Below are 22,021 nucleotides of genomic sequence, written 5' to 3' on the forward strand. Positions count from 1 at the left end.
GCAAACATGCTGCATCAAAGCTTTTCGATGAAATTGACATTTTGAGCGAGAAAATGTCTTGTTTCACGGATAACTTTCTTGGTAACAAAAATTATTCGGATACATTTTTTAATTACTTATAATTAGTTACTTTAGTATGTAAATAGAGGCGGTATAATTTTAGGAATCTTATACCCAGTTTAAAACCTCTCTCAGATTTATCGTTGTGTTCTGAAGCTCAATTAATTGACTAAACATTTTTTTTCTACAAAGATAGTTGAATCACGATAAAAAGAAACTACATTCGATTTTGAGACGGTATTACGACTTGCTAATGACACCATGACAAACGTACAGAATGTTTTCCCGCGCCGTATATGGACACTCTGCTTCGCATCGTTAAGAAGTCCTTATATTGTCTCAAAATCTGCCGAATTAGTTTGTGTTATGCGATAGAAGCCATTTGTGCGCGTGTATGATCCCTAACAGATATTTTGAATCCCTTGCTGCTTTGGTATGACCAGGTCTTCCTCTTGCCCCGGACGCACCTGACCCCTTGTACTTTTCCTTCAATCATTTAGTCATATCATTCTCGCAGGATAATAAAGGAACCATTCCTGTTTCGTGCGGAGCACATGCGGTGGCACAGCACTGATCACTTACCCCTCCAAAGGAACAAAGTGCCATCGTGAAATTACCCTTGAATTTCTTACACCTGATAAAACATACCCGCGAAACGGAAGAAGAACGTAACCTCGGTCCAGTCCCCACTCTCTACTGTGTCCAAAATGGCCGGCCAGTCGATTTTGCATCATCCCCATGCCCTGGCCTCGTTTGGTTATTGTATGTAGCAACATAAGTTTTTTGTTTTACTATCGAGCTCTCCTAACTGTGCATTCCCTCTTGACGGATGGTTTCATTTACTCCGCTGTAGAGGACTCTGATGTAACGGGTCACATCGACACTGCTATAAACTGCAGCTCGCATATCTCTACGTAACTTATTTATCTATGTATGCATGGCCATGCTCCTTTACTGGTGGGTATCTACAAGAACTGTTCAGGCTGTTAACAGACATAGATTATATGCTAACGAACGTTTTCGTTAAGCTAACTTTATCTCGTAATCATAATAAAAATCAGGCCTGACAAAATATAGAGACTTTCCATGCTTGGAGCAACGGAGAAGAATTATGACTTGGAACTGAATATTAATCAATGAAAAATTCAAGCATCGTTTAGAAAGATCGTTACATCGAGGTAAGGCCTTCATCATTTGTGCTGTTTGATGGGTACTAGGTTTCCAAAGTACAAATGAACCCTTGTTTTGCTAAATCAGGGTATTTGAGGTGCTAATCAAACGCCTTTAAGAGCAATTGTAAGGTAAGAATCAGAGTATTTCTAAACAATTAAACTGATTTGGCTTTAACAATTCATTTTCACTCACCAAATACAGAATAAGGGCTCCACGTCAACAGTTTGGTTTGTTTATGGCATGAATTATGCTCAAAATTCCATTTTGCATGACCTTTTAATATAGAGGCATGGAGTGTTTGTGACAAAAATTCAACAAACCGTGATAAGCCAAATTTTTCTCAACTGATTTTGATAATTGGGTCACTAAATATAAAGTAAATAATGGTTTAGGTACGGATGTTATGCAAGAAGGCAAGTAGATACACTGATCTTTTGAAAAATGGCAATTTTGAGTTGTAATTTTGACATTAATTTTGGCCAAACTCTAGGCCCAGGCTCCTCTCTGTCCAATATGTCCAATAGAATATTCACGTTCGAAGCGCCACCAAAGATAATCGTAAACAGGATAACAATATGGCTAGGTATCATGGTTGTTTGTCCTTTTCCAAGAAAAATGGAGATCTGAAGAGGCATTGCCACCACTGCTTGACCTAACAGATAGGAATAGATGGTATCGCGGTTGGATGGTTTCATATGGTAATGTGGTGTAATCACGGTTAACCGTCCTAGTGTAAAGCCTATTCAGTAGTACTATTGTTTTCTTTGAACAAGTCCAAACAAGACATATTGTGAAAAAAATGAAAAAGGTTGAACATATCGATGTTTTATAAAAATGAGACAACATCATGATCCCATCCCCTCCCGATTCAATGATACGTGAAATAAAACTGCCAACAAGATATTTTAATGGAAAAACGTATTTGCAAGTGGGAACGTGGGCGTCACGCAAATCGCAACGCGTTCCTTTTTGAAATGTCATTACTACCTCCTTGAAAAAAAGCGCAATTGGAAATATTGTATTGAAATATATTACATAGTAAAAAAAATAGTAGAAGGCGAATTGAGAAAAAGGTTACGTTTAAAGATCAATGAAAACTATATACAAACAAGTTGAGCAAGAAGAAAATTTTTAACAATTGAACAACGATAAATCAAAATCAAAATGAACACAACCAGAAGCTGATGTGTAATCAAAGAGTTCGTCCAGGATTTCATTTGCTTCGGAAGACTTACAGTCTAGTACCTCCTCACAATCACTAATTAATGATTTTTGACAATATTGGCAAAGATCTCACACACGCTAAGGTATGTGTACTCGACGTTGTCTAAACTCAAAATGAGCATGACCAACTAACCCAATTATTTTATGGATGAGTCACTCATCACAGCTGTGCTCCATGCAGTCAACATAAGTGGCGCATGAGCATGAGCATGACCATGAGCAGTAGTTACTAATGAGCAAGAGTAATTCAATTCATGAGCCTGAGTTACTCAAGATTGTGAACACACATACGGCAATTTTTTAAACCAGTATTTAATTATTGTCATATTGCACGACTTGGTATCTAATATTTATTGAATGTTTTAACGCACTGAAGATGTGAATAAAGAATAGGAAAAGTAAGTCTAACTTTAACTTGTACTGACATGAGTTACCACTGCTCATGCTCATGAGTTACTCTTGTTCATGAGTAACTACTGCTCATGCTCATGAGTTACTCTTGTTCATGAGTAACTACTGTTCATGCTCATGAGTTACTCTTGTTCATGAGTAACCACTGCTCATGCTCATGAGTTACTCTTGTTCATGAGTAACTACCGCTCATGCTCATGATTAACTACTGTTCATGCTCCTGAGTTACTTTTGCTCATGATTAACTACGAAGAAGAAGATGAAAGCATGGATAGTGATGACGAAGATGACGACGAAACCGTGGAGAATGATTCCGTTATCCTGGGAATATCTGCGAGTTGAAGTGAGAGATGCCCTTAGTCAAGTTATGTGAAACAAGTGGAACGGTTTCTGTCATATGCTAAGTTTTTTTTCCCACCAGTCACTTTCCTTTGAAGACGGTCTGCATGATTACATCGCTTTACCGCTTGCTCTACTGAAAAGTTAATTATGCGTTTGTATTATTCTAATTTATTTCTGTTTACCTTCGGTTTTTGTAGTGCAATTTTTAGGCTTTGCTTTCATGAACCAGAGAGTAAAGTGCCCTGCAGTTTCTTAATCGTTTATCGCGGGGATCTTAGAGCCGAATGGAACTAACTTTCCATGACAATAAGTTGAGGACAGCTTGGTGACATAATTGAAGGCACAAGCTGCAAACTTTATTGTTACTTCTGGAGAACATCAAGTGGTCTTCCTCGCCATACAATGGAAAACACTATGAATAGAGTTAAGAATAACATCTTTGCTTCTAATAAGGGCTGGGTTTTTTGTCTGTTTCTTTTTTGTTTTGTTTTGTTTTGATTTAATTTTTTGTCATTTTGTTTTGCAAAGTCATTAATAATTCATCAGAAAAAACAAAGCAATTTACTACAGTGCTTTTAATCTTTTAAAATTATCATAAAATTTGGTGGACTTTTGCTTTTAATTTCTCCAAGAAGCCATATCAAACACTCTAAGTTGGTAAAAAAAATAATAAATTAAAGAAAAAAAAAGTCGGTTGCGCCTTGTTTTTTTCAACCCACTTCTCGAATCCTTATGTTTGATATGTTATTTCGTAAATATCAGCAGTAGATAGCGTCAAGGTTGTTTTTGAAAGCTCCTGAATGAAGTAAACGGATTTCGTAGATGAAATGTGTCCAGTTACAGCCGCATCTTAAGAACATACGGAATACAATGATAGCAGTAAGAGACGAAGTGGAGAAAACGGTAACAAAGTGGACCAATTTGCAAAAAAAAAAAAAATAAATAAAAAAATAAGAAGAAGAAGAAAAGAAAATTATGAATCGACGACATCCTTTTCAGCAACGAAGAAACATCTTTTCAAGTTTAGTATCGATTAGAAGCTTTATTAAAAACACAAAAAACAAAACAAAACAAAACAGATTGGCAGCTAAGGAGACACATTGGCTGTCTCAAATGCCTTTAAATGTCCTACGCATGACGAGTTGCAAGCCAGAAGGTTCTTTTTCCTTTAGCATAAACAGAGTCCAGACCTTCGATCACATCAATTGAGAGGAACAACACAAGTAACAAAACAGATCGAAAACATGAATGCAACTCCAGTGAATGGATCGAGCTGCTTCAGTGTACTGAATCCTACGGCAGAAAAAATCGGAAAAACATTTGCTTACTCGCTGATCTTTGTTGTTTCGCTGGTTGGAAATTCGTTAATCGCATTGGTAGTTTATAAGACGCAAACCATGAGAAAAACGATCAATTATTTGATCGTGAACATGGCCATATCCGACCTAATGTTTTCCATCCTGTTACCGTTGGAAATAACAAAATCGTACGTGGACGTCTGGCTTATCAGTGGTCCTTTTGGCCAGGCCTTGTGTAAGCTGGGCATCGTCTTACCACAAGTATCCTCTGTTGTGTCTGTTCAAAGCCTGGTTCTGATAGCAGTGGATCGATTTGGAGCGGTGGTATTTCCCCTCCATTCCCCACTCATCAGTTCAAAGCTTTGCCCCTACTTCATTGTGGCCACGTGGATCATTGCGATGGCTACCTTTTCTCCAGTTTTGTTATCATTAAAACTTGTTCACTACCAAGGAAAACCAGTGTGTTTGCTACGGTGGAGTGAAACCTTTGGAGACAACTCGTCCCTCTTAACCTTCATTCTAGCAACGCAGGTCATATTTTTGTACATTTTCGTGACTTTCCTGATCATAATTTATTCCATTATCCTCATGAAGCTTAAGTTACAGAAGATGCCAGGGGAACAATCTGCATACGCTCAGCAACAACGTGCAAAAAGAAACAGAAACGTCTTAAGCATGGCTATTGCTATCGTGGTAGGGTTTGTACTGTGCTGGATACCCCATAACATAATTTTCCTCAAGACGTTTGGCGGGGACAGCAGCTGGTACTGTGGTGCGAGATATGTAGGATATAACGTTGCCACTATTATGTTATTCTCAGACTGTGCCGTCAATCCTTGCATCTGTTTCAATTTCAGTGGGAATTACCGTCAAGAACTCAAGAGACTCCTTTACTGTTTTCAATAGTCCTGCTATTCATTTAAAATGGAGGAACAAATCACTTGAGATATCCCCTGACATTACTTTCCTGCATCTGTTTCATTTTCAGTGGGAATTACCGTCAAGAACTCTAGAGACTCCTTTACTGATTTCAATAGTCCTGCTGTGCTATTCCTATAAAATGGAGGAACAAATCACTTGAGATATCCCCTGACATTACTTTCTTGCATCTGTTTCATTTTTAGTGGGAATTAATGTCAAGAACTCAAGGGGCTCCTTTACTGTTTTCAATAGTCCTGTTGTGCTATTCCTTTAAAATTTAAAAAAAAAATCACTTGAGATATCCCCTGACATTACTTCCCAATTGAGGCTAAAGTAACGAACACTGATATTGCGAAGGAACAATTTTGAAAATCTTTGTGAAGTTGAAACATTTAGAACACGAATATTTATCGAGTGTTGTACAGTGTAAGCTACCCTACTCATAGATAGAATTGTCGCACACCTTTTTCAACAAGTACAATAAAGACGACGGCGTTGATTTATGACAAAGTTGAACTGTAAATAATATTCATTATAAATTTCTAACTGTATACGTATTGAAAATGTTAACGATGTGATATACAAGGATTTGACGTAGATTCATTTCAGAAACTCAAAGCTTAAGATGCTTAGTGCTCAGCGTTTAACAACAGCTTTATGGCAACCTATATTTAATGTAAAATAAATATTTCCAATTTGGTATTTCTGCCCACTGGACGGTAAATAATCGTTTCTTTGATTCCTTTGTTCTTCCCTTAATGAGCTCAAATACATTAGGGCAACCGCCATTTATCAGGGTAAATAGTATTTCACCTTACGTATTTGCAATTAGTTGAAACCAGTTATTCTTTCTTAGTAACATTTCTTATCTAACAATCGAATACACTCACATAATACCAGACGAGCTGGTGATTGCCGTTCTCATGCTTGCAGAACTAATTTAAAATTATTCACCATTCTTTTTTCAAGGACAAAAAGTTTGTAATTCTCTACCCAAAGACATAACAAGTTCTGAGACTCCATTGAGCTTCAAAATAAAAATTTTCCACTTTTTTCTTAACCCTTAAATTAGGCAATGCTTCACTTGGCTCCTCAAATTTGCACTGTATAAGAATGTGACGAGACCTTCCTCGTATAAGCCTGGCGGTTTCTAGGGGCCTCCTCGCTATTCCGTTTTTGTATTTATTATTACTGAATTGTTTTCACTTACTTTAATGTAACTTCGTGTAGGCTTGTAAAAATATGGTATTGTATTCTTCCTTCTTGGCGAACGATCCCCAATTTTGAAAATTAACAAAAAAGTAAGGTTTCTTGTAGCCTTTCCCACACGCTCAAGAGTTGAGACCCAAAGAAGAAGAAGGCACCAAAGATAAATGCAGCGAGTGCTACATGAAGTTTTACCGATACAGCACTTCGTTTGCTCTTTCCAGGTGGTCGCCCTCCAATGTTTTCAATCAATGAAACTAAACACCCAGTAGCTAGGTACGAATGGCACACGAGATGCTAAGCACTCACCGGTTACTGAAAATGCTATATAAAAAAAACACGTTAAAGCACAAAAACTCCATGACGCAGTTGAGTGTCATGGGACGAAATCAAAAGTAATCACTTTGGCTATTCAAAGTGAATGCTAACAACACTGTGGACCAATCAGAACTCGAAACAAATACGAGTGAACAGCTCCAAGCGCTATAAAATGCACGTGAGCTAGTTTTGTTAAGTTACTTCTAATCCGTTGAAAAAGGGTTGTTCCTAGAATGGACACTGCACTGAAAACAAGGCTGGACACCTTATGGTGTTTACACAATGAAGTATGCGTGATAGCCCTGACGTAGAAGAGAACAGAAGCCCATTTGATAGGTAGAAAACTGAGAGAATAGAGCTCCATTTAAGCAGAGAACATCCGTTTTTGGCTGGTTTATATGCTTGCACGGGGCTGAAAAAGTTTCCAATCTGCACTGACTTATGACCGCGTTTAGCCAATGCTTAATTTGTTGAGAATATGCATAAATATGAACGCAAGCAAACGTGTTTATAGTATAAAATTTACCTTCACTTCTTTTTCATCTCAAGCTATGAGCGGGCTTATACACGTACATTGGTTCAAAGTTCAATAAAAGAAAAAGATTCCATTGGTAGGTCTCGCCCACTGATTATCGTTTGAATCAAACTGTTAATACACAGTTAGGAGAACAGCAAATAAACAAACAGAGAGCATTAATAAATAATAAATAAAAAATACTAAATTATGGAGGGTCTGTATAGGGGCATCGCTCTGTGTTAATTTCTTGGTACAAAGAGTGACGTGAAAAAAAAAAATTTCCGCACTTGCCAAGATGTTCAAATATTTGTTTTTATTAAACTCTTTAAAGCAGCGTGTTGCATAATTGTTGTAAAAACATGTCCAAAACACGAAGGTTTTTCAGTAAAAGTTAAAGGTGATAAGCATAATTCCGGTTGACTCCTCACATATTTGTATCCTAAAAAAACACACACATTTTGACATATCTCGTACATTTCTTGGGATTTGCGGTAAACAGGACGTTTATTGAGCAGGCTTTTCAGATGCAAAACAGCTCAGTTAAAAATGCAACGATGGTCGAACAGTTGGAAATATATTTTAACAAGTTTTTCCCAAAACTTCAGTTAGACAAAAGAGACCTAGATCACAATTTTTTTAGTTCACCTTAGGTATAAGAATCAACAAAAAAAGATGGAGGCTTGGGCTTTGTAAGATATTGCTTCAAAAGATTAAAATAATAAATTCAAGGAAGTGTATTGAGTATAGACATAAACAACAGCTTGATTTCGCAGCTCTCATACAAACGTTTGAAGAATTAACGATCTAAAGTTCGTAATGTGGTGTGTGAGAGGGGTAACGGACGTGTACGTTTTTTAAATGATTGTTAAACCCGCTCGCTTTTTCACTTCACCAGCGCTGTTTTTCTCTGTTTTGCCATCGCCTTTCACAACAGGTGCAAACATCATGTCAAAACAAACCGCGCTATTTTAGCACTCATTTGAGAACCTTAAATATTCTTATCAAATTCCAATCTGCTTACGGCCATCAGCTATGGTTTTTGTTTTCTACTTATAATTATTTTCTCGGAAACCTGACCAGGGTTTTAATTATATTAAAATCGTTTTTTAGTTCTGCCGAATGAGCTCACTATTTTCTTGGTACCTGTTTACCAGGTTTTACCAAATTAACATGGCGAATTTCCCGACCTGTCGCACGCATCAACTTTAGTTCTTCTTCCTTTTATATACCTGTCCTGCCGTCAGCTAATAATCCATATAACCAGCTAAATATTTGCAGTGAAAGCAACTAAGAGACATCTACACACTGGCTTATGAATATGGATTTGTCAAACTTTAAACAAGGGCGCCCAAAGCAAACATCATTAAAGAAAAACGCCCAAGATGTTGTCTCCTGTGTTTCCAGATCGTTCGGTGTCCTTCTAGAGGCGTATTTGAGTAAACCAATGTAGTATGATCTGTACAGATGTTCCAGCTAAAAATTTACGGAATCTCATCGTTTCCCGAATGTACGAGCTGTTGTCGGCTTTACAAAAAGGCTAGCTGGTGTAACATTTCGCATTTTAATATTCGCCTCTCCGAAAGCGAGAGGAACTAGTGTTTCATTGTTGTTTAATTTTGAGCCGACATTTCGCTGAAGGAAACTTTATACTTTCTTTATGACTAAATGCATAAACCTCTGAGGTGATTAAGGCCATCCACCGAGATATTCACCAAAATGAACCGTTGGGGGCCCTTGGTTTAATAAAAAGAACACATTCTATTGAAAGGTTTTGCTCATTGTGGTCCAAACCGCGTTGCTGTAAGGTTTAAAAATTCGCAAAGAGAAATTATTCTCAGGTTAGTTTACTGCCGCTATAAATTTTAGTTAAAAAAACCCCACAAATTTAAACCGCTTTCTTACATCATGAAAAATAAGATAAATTAGCTCTTGGTGTTAAACGCTGATTAAAAGCTGCAATAAAGAAAACAGTTTGACAAACAGAGTAGACGCATTAGCTAATTGGCTATTATTAATTAATGATCTGAGTCAGTAAATTCAGTAGCGCTTTTTTTTCCTTGCGCCGGTGACGAATCACAGAACACATGGTAATTTCCTCTGAAACATAAATAGAACAACGGCGGCTTGCTTCTGTGAAACCGGATGAGTTTGTGAAAGTAACCACAGAACTTTAGAAAATCAGCAAATATGAACACAACGGTGGATGGATCCGGCTGCTCCAGTCCGTTCAATCCTACAGCAGCTAAGATTGGAAAAACCTTTGCTTTGTGCCTGATATTCGTCGTCTCGCTGGTTGGGAATTCCTTTATAGCAATAATTGTTTACAAAACGCAAACCTTGAGAAAACCGATCAACTTCTTTATCGTCAACATGGCCATGTCCGACCTGCTTTTTCCAATATTCCTGTTCCCCAGGAAGCTCACCTATCTGTACGCAGACTCCTGGCTTATCAGTGGCCCTCTTGGCCAGGCCTTGTGTAAACTGGCTTCTTTCTTACCAGATGTCTCAACTGTTGTGTCTATCCAAAGCCTGGTTCTGATAGCAGTGGATCGATTTGGGGCTGTGGTATTTCCCCTCCGTTCTCCACTCATCAGTTCAAAGCTGTGCCCCTTCTTTATTCTCGCCACGTGGATCATCGCGATGGCAGTATGTTCGCCGTATTTAGTCGCCTTCAAACTTGCTGTGTACCCCGGACAACTCCGTTGCTTGTTGTGGTGGAATGAAGCCTTTGGAGAATCCTTTTCTTTTAAAAATTACGTCCTTGCATTATTTGTGGTATTTCTTTACATCCCCATCGCCATGTTGACCATACTTTACTCTATCATCGTTATCAAGCTCAAGTTACAGAGGAGGCCAGGCGAACAATCAACCAACGCTGAGCAACAACGAGCAAAAAGAAACAGAAACGTGTTAAAGATGGCCATCGCTATCGTGTTGGCGTTTGTACTGTGCTGGGTACCCCTTAGTATTGCCTTCGTACTATTCAACTTTGTACGGGACAGTTTGCCATGTGGCTTCTTTACATACTGGGATATTGCCTGGTTTATGACTATCTCAAATTGTGCCATCAATCCTTGCATCTGTTTCATTTTCATTCCCAACTATCGCAATGCATTAAAGAGACTCCTCAGGTGTTTTAGCTGCGCAGAGCATAACGAGTAACAAACTTTGCTGAACAGTTCAACAACAATTCTTTAAACCTCGGACTGTAAATAAACAAATAAGAAAGATGTAGCGGATTTCAAACCGTTCTTTGTTTGGAATTTACTTTTATAGCAGCTTCGCTGTTATTTTGGAAACACTAATTATATCATCGTTTGCTGTGTCATAGAAACAAAATAAAATCATCAAAATGTCATAACGTAGTTCTGTATTAAGCTGCATTCTTTTGTCTTCCGTTCAAACCTTACCCAACTGAAAAAATAGCGAGTTAAATTTTACCTGAACATCTTCTACCCCGCAATTTCTCTTTCATCAGCGCTTCCTATGCCATTGCCAAAAATAACAAGTGTAAACAAACCGGATTGTTTTACCGCGGAAGCAAGAATCTTGTAGTCACCAAAGTCTTGGATTATAGGATACTATTTTTCTTACATCCTGTAAGTTGTTATTTTAAGCCGAAACTGACTTGGCCGCATTTCACAATTCGTTTTCTTAACAGATTTGTCGAATCGAACAAGCCCACGATTTATAAGGCATCCTTTTATCAGGTTTACTGTCAAACACTTTTATCATGAGTCTCTAGCTCGGCAGATTGGGCAAGCACTCCCCGTGTTATTACTTCACTTTACTTTACTTTTTTTCAGTCCTTTCTTAGGTTCTGTGCGAGCTCGTTGTCCATTGTTACTGTTTTACAAACCCTCACAACAAACCAGAATTTAATAGCGTGATAAGCTATCTCCCTTCTTTCGCTCTCGCCAACTTAAAACAATTCTCAGTTTCTTCACATCTGTTCCACTGATCAGTGTATAATCTATATAACATGACAAGCGCTGACACAGAAAGCAACTTCAAGATATGAGCGGGCCTATGCACGTAGATTGGTGCGGCAAAGTTCAATAAAAGGAAAAGATTCCATTCGTGGGTCTCGCCCACTGATTATCTTCCCAATCAAACTGTTAATACACAGTTAGGACAAAAAGCAACAGACAAACAAACAAACAGAGAGCATTAATAAATAATAAACGAAAATACTAAATTATAGAGGGTCTGTATGGGGGATAACTCTGTGTTATTTCTCGGTACAACGATTGTCGTGAAAAAAATTAATTTCCTCACTTGCCAAGATGTTCAAATATTTGTTTTTATTAGACCTTTTAAAGCAACATGTTGCATCATTGTTGGAAAAATATGTCCAAACCTCGAAGGTTTTTCAGTAAAAATTAAAGGTTATAAGCATAATTCCGGCTCTTCTCACATATTCGTATCCTAAAAAACACATATTTTGACATATCTCGTTCATTTCTTGGGATTTTCAGTAAACAGGACGTTTATTGAGCAGGCTTTTCAGATGCAAAACAGCTCAGTTAAAGATGCAACGCAAGATGGTCGAACAGTTGAAAGAATATATTACCAATTTTTCCCAAAACTTCAGTTCCAGAAAACAGACCTAGATGACAATTTTTTTAGTCCACCTTAGGTACAAGAATCAACAAAAAAGATGGAGGCTTAGGCTTTGTAAGATATCGCTTCAAAAGATTAAAATAATAAATTCAAAGAGTGTATTGAGTATAGAATTAACGTTTTAAAGTTCGTAATGTGGTGTGTGAGAGGGGTAACGGACACAACGGTGAATGGATCCGGCTGCTCCATTCCGTTTCATCCTTCAGCAGCAAAAATTGGAAAAACCTTCGCTTACGGCCTGATCCTCGTCGTTTCGCTGCTTGGGAATTCCTTTATAGGAATAATTGTTTTCAAAACGCACACCTTGAGAAAACCGATCAACTTCTTTATCGTCAACATGGCCATTCCGACCTGCTGAACCCAACATTCTTGTTCCCGAAAGTCCTTACCTATCTGTACACAGGCTCCTGGCTTATCAGTGGCCCTCTTGGCCAGGCCTTGTGTAAACTGGCTCACTGCTTAACAGATGTCTCGTTTGTTGTGTCTATCCAGAGCCTGCTTCTTATAGCAGTTGATCGATTTGGAGCTGTGCTATTTCCCCTCCGTATTCCACTCATCAGCCCAAAGCTGTGCTCCTTCTTCATTCTTGCCACTTGGATCATCGCGATGGCAGTAATTTCGCCATATTTAGTCGCCTTTAAACTTGCTGTGTACCCAGAACAACTGCCTTGTTTGGCAAGGTGGAATGAAGCCTTTGGAGAATCCTTTTCTGTTAAAAATTTCCACCTTGCGATGTCTGTGGTATTTTATTACGTCCCTATCGTCATGTTGGTCATACTTTACTCTATCATCGTTATCAAGCTTTTCTTATATATTGTAATTTCCTTTTGTTGTGAGCCATTGAAATAGTGCACAATAACAAAAACCTTAAAAACCTTAAAAATCTTAAAACCTTAAGCTCAAGTCACAGAAGAGGCCAGGCGAACAATCAACCAACGCTGAGTAACAACGCGCCTTCCGTCCTTCCTTCCTTCCTCCCTTCCTTGCTTGCTTGCTTCCTTCGCTCCTTCCTTCCTCTCATCTCTCTCTCTCTCTCCTTCCTTCCTCTCATCTCTCTCTCTCTCTCTCTCTCTCTCTCTCTCTCTCTCTCTCTCTCTCTCTCTCTCTCTCTCTCTCTCTCTCTCTCTCTCTCTCTCTCTCTCTCTCTCTCTCTCTCTCTCTCTCTCTCTCTCTCTCTCTCTCTCTCTCTCTCTCTCTCTCTCTCTCTCTCTCTCTCTCTCTCTCTCTCTCTCTCTCGCTCCCTCCCTCCCTCCCTCCCTCCTTCCCTCCCTCCCTTCCTCCCTCTCTCCTTCCCTTTTCCTTCCTTTCCCCTCCTTTCTCTTGATTAGATTCCTTGTCTTTTAACAGATCACTCCCTACCCCACACTGATTCTATTCAGTAGGGGCGTACAGAAACAAGAGTATAAAGGACCAAGGGATCTGGACAGTCTGTATAACTTTGCTGTCCAACATCACGATGAATTGTAATTACCTCACTCCATGACCAATGAGAATACAGTGTAGATGTATGTCCCATCAGCCATTTAGATGCCATAGCATGTTGCAGTGCCTCTTCGTGCTAGTGAATACTGTCGGTCTTGCCGCTCAACATGGACTTATTCAGGATTAACTTGACTATGAACGAACATCGACAAGAATGATCGAGAGAAAAGAAAGACCACGCCTAATGTTTACGTCGCTCTTCTGTCGCTTTGAATGCAGCTCAAATTATAGTTATGAGCTGAATCTGCTTTTTGTACGACTTTTAGACCACTTTACTCTCTAAGTGAACAGTTTTAGTTGGCCAGTTTCTGTGGGGCTTGAATTCAATAGGCTTTAGACTGTGAAACGATTCACCAACAAATGCAGAGGAAGAAACAGTACTAAGCGAAATCGAAGTACATTAGAAACATATCACTTATTCAAGGTGATATGCTTATGAGTGTACTATGCGTACTATAGAACCGTATAGCACAGGCCGCGGTTGTTCAAAGAATGGATACCTAACTTTATCTAGCAGATAAATCGCTATCCAGCGGATAAAATACATTCGTTGGAGTACATTTTATTCGCTGGATAGTGATTTACAGCGGTTTACAATTGAGTGTCGTAAAACCAAAACCAAACTAATTACTCTGACCAATAGCAACTGATGTAAACAACACAACGGGCCAATCAGAATTCGAAGCAAATACATGTAACTGGCGCCAAGCGCGGGAAAACGCGTGCGGCCAAAACACGATTGGTTTTGTTTTGGATTCCCATTGGTTGAGAAAGTGGCGCGAGTTTGTTCAACCAATCACAGAGCGTAGTAAAACGAAACCAAAGCAAACGCGAATTACTTTCGAAAGTCATTTGAAAACCGCTCTATCCGCTGGATAAAGTTATCCGTTATTTGAACATATTCAGGCCAGAACTTCAGTATAGAACTATAGTTATCGCAAGTGATTTGAAGTTTATAGTTTCTATAGCGTTAATTGTTATAGATACGCGTCTTTAAGGTTAGTTCAAGCGAATATTTTCCAAATTAGACGAAACGCTAGTAGTAGTGACGTGAAGGAAGTGTTTTACAGTAGTCTTTTCCCGGATAATTTATTTAATAAATACTTTAAAAAAAGTGTTGAGTCAACGACTGTGTAATAACTCGATAAACATTTCTGACTTCATTTTTGAGAGTTTATTATAATTTCACCACTAAATGGTTTCCTATAATGTAGTTCTAAGTTGTATAAACAAGGTAGCCTCCCACGCAGTCGACTGCATGGGAGGCTACTAGCAAGGGCTTTTGGGGAATTTATCTCCGTGGCAAGGCTGAGCGATAGCTGAGTGTCCTGTTATCATCCAGAATCTTTTACATCAAGTGGGCCAGAACGTTGTTTCAGCCTCTTGTGCCACATAGGCGTAAGTAAGGAAAAATTAGTTTCAGTTATTTTAAGAAAATAAAATTATAGTTCCAATTTTATCGACCTTCTTATATTACGATGAAGATCTTCGAGGCATTTGTAATTAAACTTGATCACTAAATGTGTCTTTCCCTCTTGTTTCTCTCGCTGACAAGAACCCTGATAAACTGTCACACCTACGATATAACATTGAAGTAGTGGAGATAGAACTTCAGCGAAGTAATCAGTTTTTTATTCAAAAGCTGCGCATTTTGCTTCAACGAGTTTTTTCCAGAACTATGTTTCGTAGCCCTGTCTTCCTTCGGAAGGAGTGAGGGGTGCTCTTCGAGGTTTCAAACAATCAAACCAATAGAAGGGTTCCATTAATGTCTAACATACTTTTAATGTGAATCTTTGAAAAAAGAAAAGAAAAGGATAAAACGATACTGAATGCAATAAGACGAAGCGAAAGAGAAGAATCAGGGGGAGGGTGACCAAGTTTGCTGACCAAACTGTGAGCATAGATTCCCCTTGGTGTACGTTTCTTCTTTTATCCCTGTCTTAATTAAATCTCTTCTTATTTCATGCAAAAAACTTAATCACAGAAATTCAATGTTTCTCTCAGTGAAGTAAGAAAAATTTAAACAGTTCAAACGCGGCAAAGAAATATCACATATTTTGAAATATTTGTACGTATAAGAAATGATTTATAGCCAATCTGGCATATTGGTCTCAATCTCCTTTTCTCTGTTTAATGGAAGGTTGACCTAGCTAGCTTACGATTCCACAAGCATTGATTTCCTTTAATTCCAATCGTGTTAATATAAAGAATAACTACAGTCACGGCTATGAACCTTGAAACAGTTTGAACGGATATTACCTTCTTTTCAAAGTTGTTCCACCCTAATCATTGTTCAATTGTCAATTGTTTTGCGGATGAAGCAACTTTGAAAAGGGGAAGAGGGTTAGATCAGAGGAGCAGATAGATTTGGTTTCGTCAGATAGCTCAAGAGTATATGAAATTTTATTTTGTGAAGCAAATATAAATAGAGACTTTAAGGCTTCTTTCAAAATAGGACCATTTGAATGTCCGGAAAAATGCTCCAGATAGCTTTTTCTCGAACAACAAGATAAAAAATGTCAAGTTTAATTTATTCATTGCAACATGGGCATGGAATTCCGCTCCAAATATGCCTTTTCTATCGACCAGCGATTGGCCTCAGCTTCTAATCCATATTCATGACCAAAAGTGCAGAATTCTTGTCAAACCGAGCAACTACGTGGCGAGTGAAGACGCGTGAAGGTGACCTCCGTCGTTGAAATTTAACTGGTACGCAAGGATCATCAAGGACTTTAAAGAAGGGAATATTCGCTATACTAAGACGCTAATGGTAAGTGCCTAGTTTCGTTAAATGTTTTCCGTACGTAAAATTCCGAAGCTAATCGTTAGCGCGTCCTGGAGTTTGGTTTTATTGACGTTGTGGTTCACTGTACTCTTCGTGGTTTTATATTAGAATAATTCAACAGTACCTAGTAACAAGAGCTAAACAGACATATAGAAGTTACAGAAGAGTTGTCGATAAATAAACTGAATTTAAGGTCTTTTCTGTGGCAAGAACCTTTTTCCCAAATCAGAAGCGGCCACGTGTTGAGAACTGTTTTGTATTATTGATCAGTCTTTTGCCTCGAAAACCTCACTCAGACAATTTGTATTCTTGAATATTAGGTTCAATTTCACTGACCAAATATATTTGCTGTCTTTATCAACTTTCGCTGTGTGGTAATGTTTATTATGCTGTACAAGGTGGTGCCAACTTTTGAGTCTTACAATGAAATCCTAAAGCGTGACCATTCAGATGAAAGCTACTGAGCAGTACTTTCATGTGGTGCTTTTTATTATGCTGTTCTAACTTTTGAGCCTTTGAATGGAAACCTAACGTGTGACCATTCAAATGAAAGATACTGAGTAGTATTTCCCTGTAGTCCTCTTGTTTTTCGTTACTTTACTGAAACAAACTTGGATATATTTTCGGGAGGGGATTCTGTTCTCCTGAAGTGAAAGTGTCAAAATGTTTAACAAAGCATATGTGTTAGTTTTGTTTTGGCATGTTTGTTGAACAGAAACTCATGTGTTTTGCTTGTTTTATTTTTTAGAAAGGACATTTTCACGAGAATAAAGACAGAACAGGAGGAGCAAAAAGATCAGAAAAGAGTAAGAAGCATTGAAGTAAAGCAAACGGGAAAAGATAAGATTTCATTTGTATGAAAATAATGCCTTTGAAAGATGGTGGCGGTGTACGACAAAACCTATTTGATCTTTAATTCAGCAACATTTAATTGGTGATCCGTTCATTAAAATGTCGTATGTTTAAATTTTGCAAGTGTCTAGCCAATTTGTGAGGGGGCAGGTCCGGGGGGATTAAGGTGATATCTTCAGTCAGAAATGCTGACGATCGAATATACAGGCGTTTAATTTGAAAACACTGTCGATGCAGCAGAATTTATTTCAATCCTTTTGCAATATACCAGCCACTATCTTTTTATGGTATTGTTCAGCAGATCGGTTTAGGCATTTTTAGCTCTAACTCTGAGCGATCAGTCCATACATACAAACTTTATTTTAAGGCCACATTTTTCAGTTCGCGATTTCAATTCGTTTTATGTATATATTTTTCAACAAATTTTACAAAAAGGTCTTATAAATTTAACTTGAAACTTTAGTTAACTTTTAAAGTAAAATTGGGAGATATCGAAAATGTTATTAAGATCGGCGATCGCTCAGTGTTGTGCTTTCGAGGAATTGGTTAAGTTACTTTCAGTTATATGCTGTTGCCAAGGTGGAACTGCAAGTTGTATGAATGGAAAATGAAAAAACAAAATAACGCTGGCCAAAAGGACAGCTCGATCAAAAATTGAAAAGTTGTTTCTTAAAAAAAATAAATCTAAAACATGCCTCCGGGCTAAGTCGAAATTAAACATCGAAAAAGGATATCTAGAGATGAGACTAGCAATTATTACGTTTTCTCTCTTAACTATAATTCAGATAATTTGAAATTTGATGGGATTGAAAAACATCATCCAAAAGAAATGTTTGTTTTCGTAGGTCAAAATAAAATTACCTGATTGTTTGCAAAAGTCTTGGAAACCTATATATCAGTATTTGGTCTATGAAATGAAAACGTTGTTGATGGGCTTAACCTTTTAACTGAATTAAAAAGGAAATGAAAACTAAAAAAAAACCAAATTATTGAGTTATGGTTCTCTCTCCGTCTTGGTTAATTCGAAGTGAAATGACCTGATTATCTATAAAAAATCTTCCAAATTTAAGATCATTTGGTCTGTGAATGGAAACCTTGTCAATGGTCTTACGAAACTGGACAATTAAATTTCAAAATAAATTCTTCAATTTTGAATCTCTCTTCGTTTTGTTTAATTCGATATGAAATTGCCTAATTATCTACAAAACTCTTCAAAATTCTATATCATTTGGTCTTTGAAATGATCTTTTGACTGAATTACGAAGAAGTTGGGAGCTTCAAATTTCAAAATAAATTCTTCAGTTTTGGATCTCACTTTGGTTAATTCGATATCAATTGATTGCCTGATTGTCTACAAAATTTTTCAAAATTCTCTATCATTCGGTATGTGAAATAGACACTTAAAGTTTGCTGATTGCCTTGATCTTTTGAACTGAATTACGAAAAAACTGGAAGCTCCAAATTTCAAAATAAATTATTCAGTGTTGACCGATTCGTGGCGGGAATAAAAATACAAATTAGACATCTACACTTAGCAGTTCCACCTTCGTCTACTGTCGCCAAGGGAACACAAGGCTTTAAAGAGGATCCCCATGGAAACGTGTATTACCAATTAAATTGTTGAAGTTTTGCGTCAAAAATTTGACTTATTTAAAAAAAGAGTTCCTAGGTCGAAAATTTTATCAGTTACTGAAGACGAAAAATTATGGAGGATCGTTCTGTTATTCCTTATGTTCCCTTTACATGCTGTAGTATGTATGAAAAAACAAGCGTCTGGTTGAAATAATTCTCACTAAACGTCTCGGGAACATCTCTCGCACCAAATTATAGTTATGGACCACAAAAGATTGAGTAATTTTGGCACCATTTTATTTGTGGCGGAGATTAAAAAAAATGCATTTTTGCTGTATACTACGTTTTCTGAAATAAGTTCCACGTAAATTGCTTATCAGTTCGGAAACAATTTTTTGTTAAAGATTAAAATCATTACAGGAAGGTATACCCAAAGAGACAGTGCTTCAAGGAGTAGATCATTCATTTACCACCAAAAACGAACAAAACAAAAGTTTCAGAGGACAGACAACTTTCTTTTAAAATTTTCAAAGCCAAGAAAGACTTTCGTCGCCAATTTGATAAAAAAAATGATTTAAACAGTAGAGGTAACACAAAAAGGGCGAACTTGAACAAATTTATTGCGCTTACAACACAGCCACAAAATTTAAATTTATTTTGAAATATTCCACAGAGAATTTACAATTGCATTGTTTTTGAATTCAAATTTTGCTGTAAAAAAATTGAATGGATAATACGTTCAGACGAGTTGTTTACAAAATAATTCACGAGAGTTTTGTCTGCTGTTCACACTTTTATGTCACGTGCAAAAATATTATGAAAATCTTAAATCAAATTGAAATTGTGGAAGCAAAATGTACCCAGTTTTCATTTCAGTTGTATCGATTGCGGTTTGTAAGATTTCTTTGTATAAATTATTTTGAACTCTCCGATAGCAAAACTAGACCACCGTTTTTTTTTTGTTCTTTTACTATGAAAACAACCAGAACAACTAATTATTCTCCAGAGATCGTATTCGGTAATTATTTCGTAATTTTCACGACAATACGACAAGTTATCTTTTGCATCCGATAGGCGAAATAAATTTCCAGTGGTCGGCTTCAAATGTTTCGTAAACAAGGGCACATTCAAGTTTGATCATTAGAAACGTTTGAAAATAAGTTAAGTTTTGGGAACATAAAGTTGGTGAACTTTCAAATTAAGGTTTTAACCAAATCAGAAATCTTGAAGCAGAAGAAATCTAAAATCATGAATAATTGAAGAGTTCTTTCTGAAAATCAAAAGTTTACTTCGGAACTTAAGATCTGAGTGTGACTTGCTGAAACAATCTGTACTGTCCTTTGTGGTCCCGCTGACTATAAAAATGGAACAAATCAATGACACAAAAAATACACTGTTTTGAAATTTCAGGGGATATTTCTTACTCATACTGGTGGGAAAAGTTAGCATTGGGGCTCATTATCATGGCATTTTCCATTATTTCAACCAGACGTTGGTTTTTTCAGTACTAAGTTAACTCTTATGTTTAAGACTTTGTTCAACTGAATCCGTGTTACATGGGAGAAGAAAAACGAGTGAAAGCACGTATTTTTGACTCGAACTAGAAAGTTAACGACCCAGCCGCTATCAGATGTAAAGAAATTGAACTTATCTCTTCAAAAATATTTCCAAACATGATCAATAACTACAGCAAATAAAATCATCACTGGAAAATTACATGGAGAATTGTTTAGATTTTTGCAAAACTATTTGGAACTGGAACGGAAATTAACTAAATATCAATGAGGAGAAATTATCTTCAATTTTTGATCATTGCTGAAAAATACAAATATCAACAAAGACTTGGACTGAAATTTGTCTTGATATTTTCCAAAATATTGTCTCGAACTTAAGAGCAAACAGAAAAAATATCATCAGAGATATTGTATTGTTATTCTCCAAAATGTTTACTCAAAAAAGAAGTGGAAAATTGACCAGAGGAATTAGTTTTGAATTTGAAAGCATTGATTAGGCATGAGAACTTGAGAAATTCACTCAAGGAGTGCCAAACCAAAATAGCTTGATGTTTCAAACGTAATAAAGTACAAAAGGAGTATTAACGAACAACAAAACGTCAGTTCCAAAATGAAACTGTGGCTGGAAACAAATTATCGACAAAGTCTTTCAAAATATTTCAAACATCATGAGCTTCCAACTTGCAATTGATTATTTTGATCAAAAAGATTCTTTCACTCGTTAAATTCGTCCTGTCCTCTGTAACATTGTAGGTTGTTAGCATGTGCTGACTTCACTTGCTAGTTGAACAAGTTCTTTTAAAACGACATAGTTTTGCAGCTGTTATAAATTTAGTTTGGAAAAACAAAAACCTTTCGTTATTCTATTGGTTTTGTTATCAAAAGTTTCGTCATGATCAAAATTTCTTCTGCCCCCAAACTTTTTAACAGCTTGCCATGTCGCTTTTTAGTCTACACCACCTCGCAAACGAGACTTTACTTCAGACAATAATTTTTTTGAAAATTTTCGAGAATTAGAGACTAAAACTTGGCAACAAAGAAAATCTTAAGCTTGATAACTTTCACAAAATTTTCTTTGCGAAGTGGTGTACGTTTTTTTGGCGGGTTTAGATTTGTTGGGGGTACTCTTTGAATGTTTTTTTTGATACAAAATTTTTCAAAGGGTGCCCCTTAAATTTTTTGCCGAAATTGTTACCAGGGGAAACGCTGTGCAAATTATGTCAAATTTTCCCGCCAAAAGACTTAGTATATATAGGAAGAAAAAATGTTAGTCACACCTTTAATTAGTTAAGAGTATTTACTTAATTAATTAACTTATTATTGAAATAATATATATTTTGAAAGAAAGAAAATAAAGAACACACAATATAATTGAAACAACTGTTTTGATCTTTATTGTCTTCTATTATTAGTTAATAAAAATAATACTTAACAACTAAAATAGATATTAATTATTACCTTAATTTTTTTTATAAAATACAGCGCATGCGTATTTTGAGCGCCCGTATTTTTTCTAAGTTTTTTGGCGGGAAAATGTAACATTTTCAAACAGAGCATAACTAGTTAGAATGATTAAAAAATTTTAAGTCTTTTGGCGGGAAAATTGGAGTCGTTTAAACGGCGGTTCGCATAGAACAAAACAAAATCAAGAAACACAATCAAAACTGCAAGGCTAGTACAAAATTTATATAGATTTGGCAATAAAACAAATTGTGACAATATT

The 22,021-nt window shown here is 36.9% G+C and overlaps 2 protein-coding genes across 2 annotated transcripts in view; one reads left to right on the forward strand and one right to left on the reverse strand.

Moving 5' to 3' along the window:
* LOC146483198 (QRFP-like peptide receptor) overlaps positions 1-22,021 on the reverse strand; it is a 167,613-nt gene that overhangs the window by 56,172 nt on the left and 89,420 nt on the right. The gene's annotated exons all lie outside the window — the stretch shown is intronic.
* LOC146483202 (RYamide receptor-like) lies at positions 9,422-10,839 on the forward strand. The gene has a single exon (XM_085106420.1). It carries the CDS (start codon positions 9,658-9,660, stop codon positions 10,630-10,632), a length of 975 nt encoding a protein of 324 aa, XP_084962546.1. The 5' UTR covers positions 9,422-9,657; the 3' UTR covers positions 10,633-10,839.

Source organism: Pavona decussata, unplaced genomic scaffold (assembly GCF_977016875.1).
Source record: "Pavona decussata unplaced genomic scaffold, jaPavDecu1.1 SCAFFOLD_40, whole genome shotgun sequence".
In the NCBI taxonomy this organism is placed as follows: domain Eukaryota; kingdom Metazoa; phylum Cnidaria; class Anthozoa; order Scleractinia; family Agariciidae; genus Pavona; species Pavona decussata.

Excerpts from the sequence above, each read along its gene's own strand:
- LOC146483202 (XM_085106420.1), top strand. The coding sequence starts at position 9,658 with ATGAACACAACGGTGGATGGATCCGGCTGCTCCAGTCCGTTCAATCCT.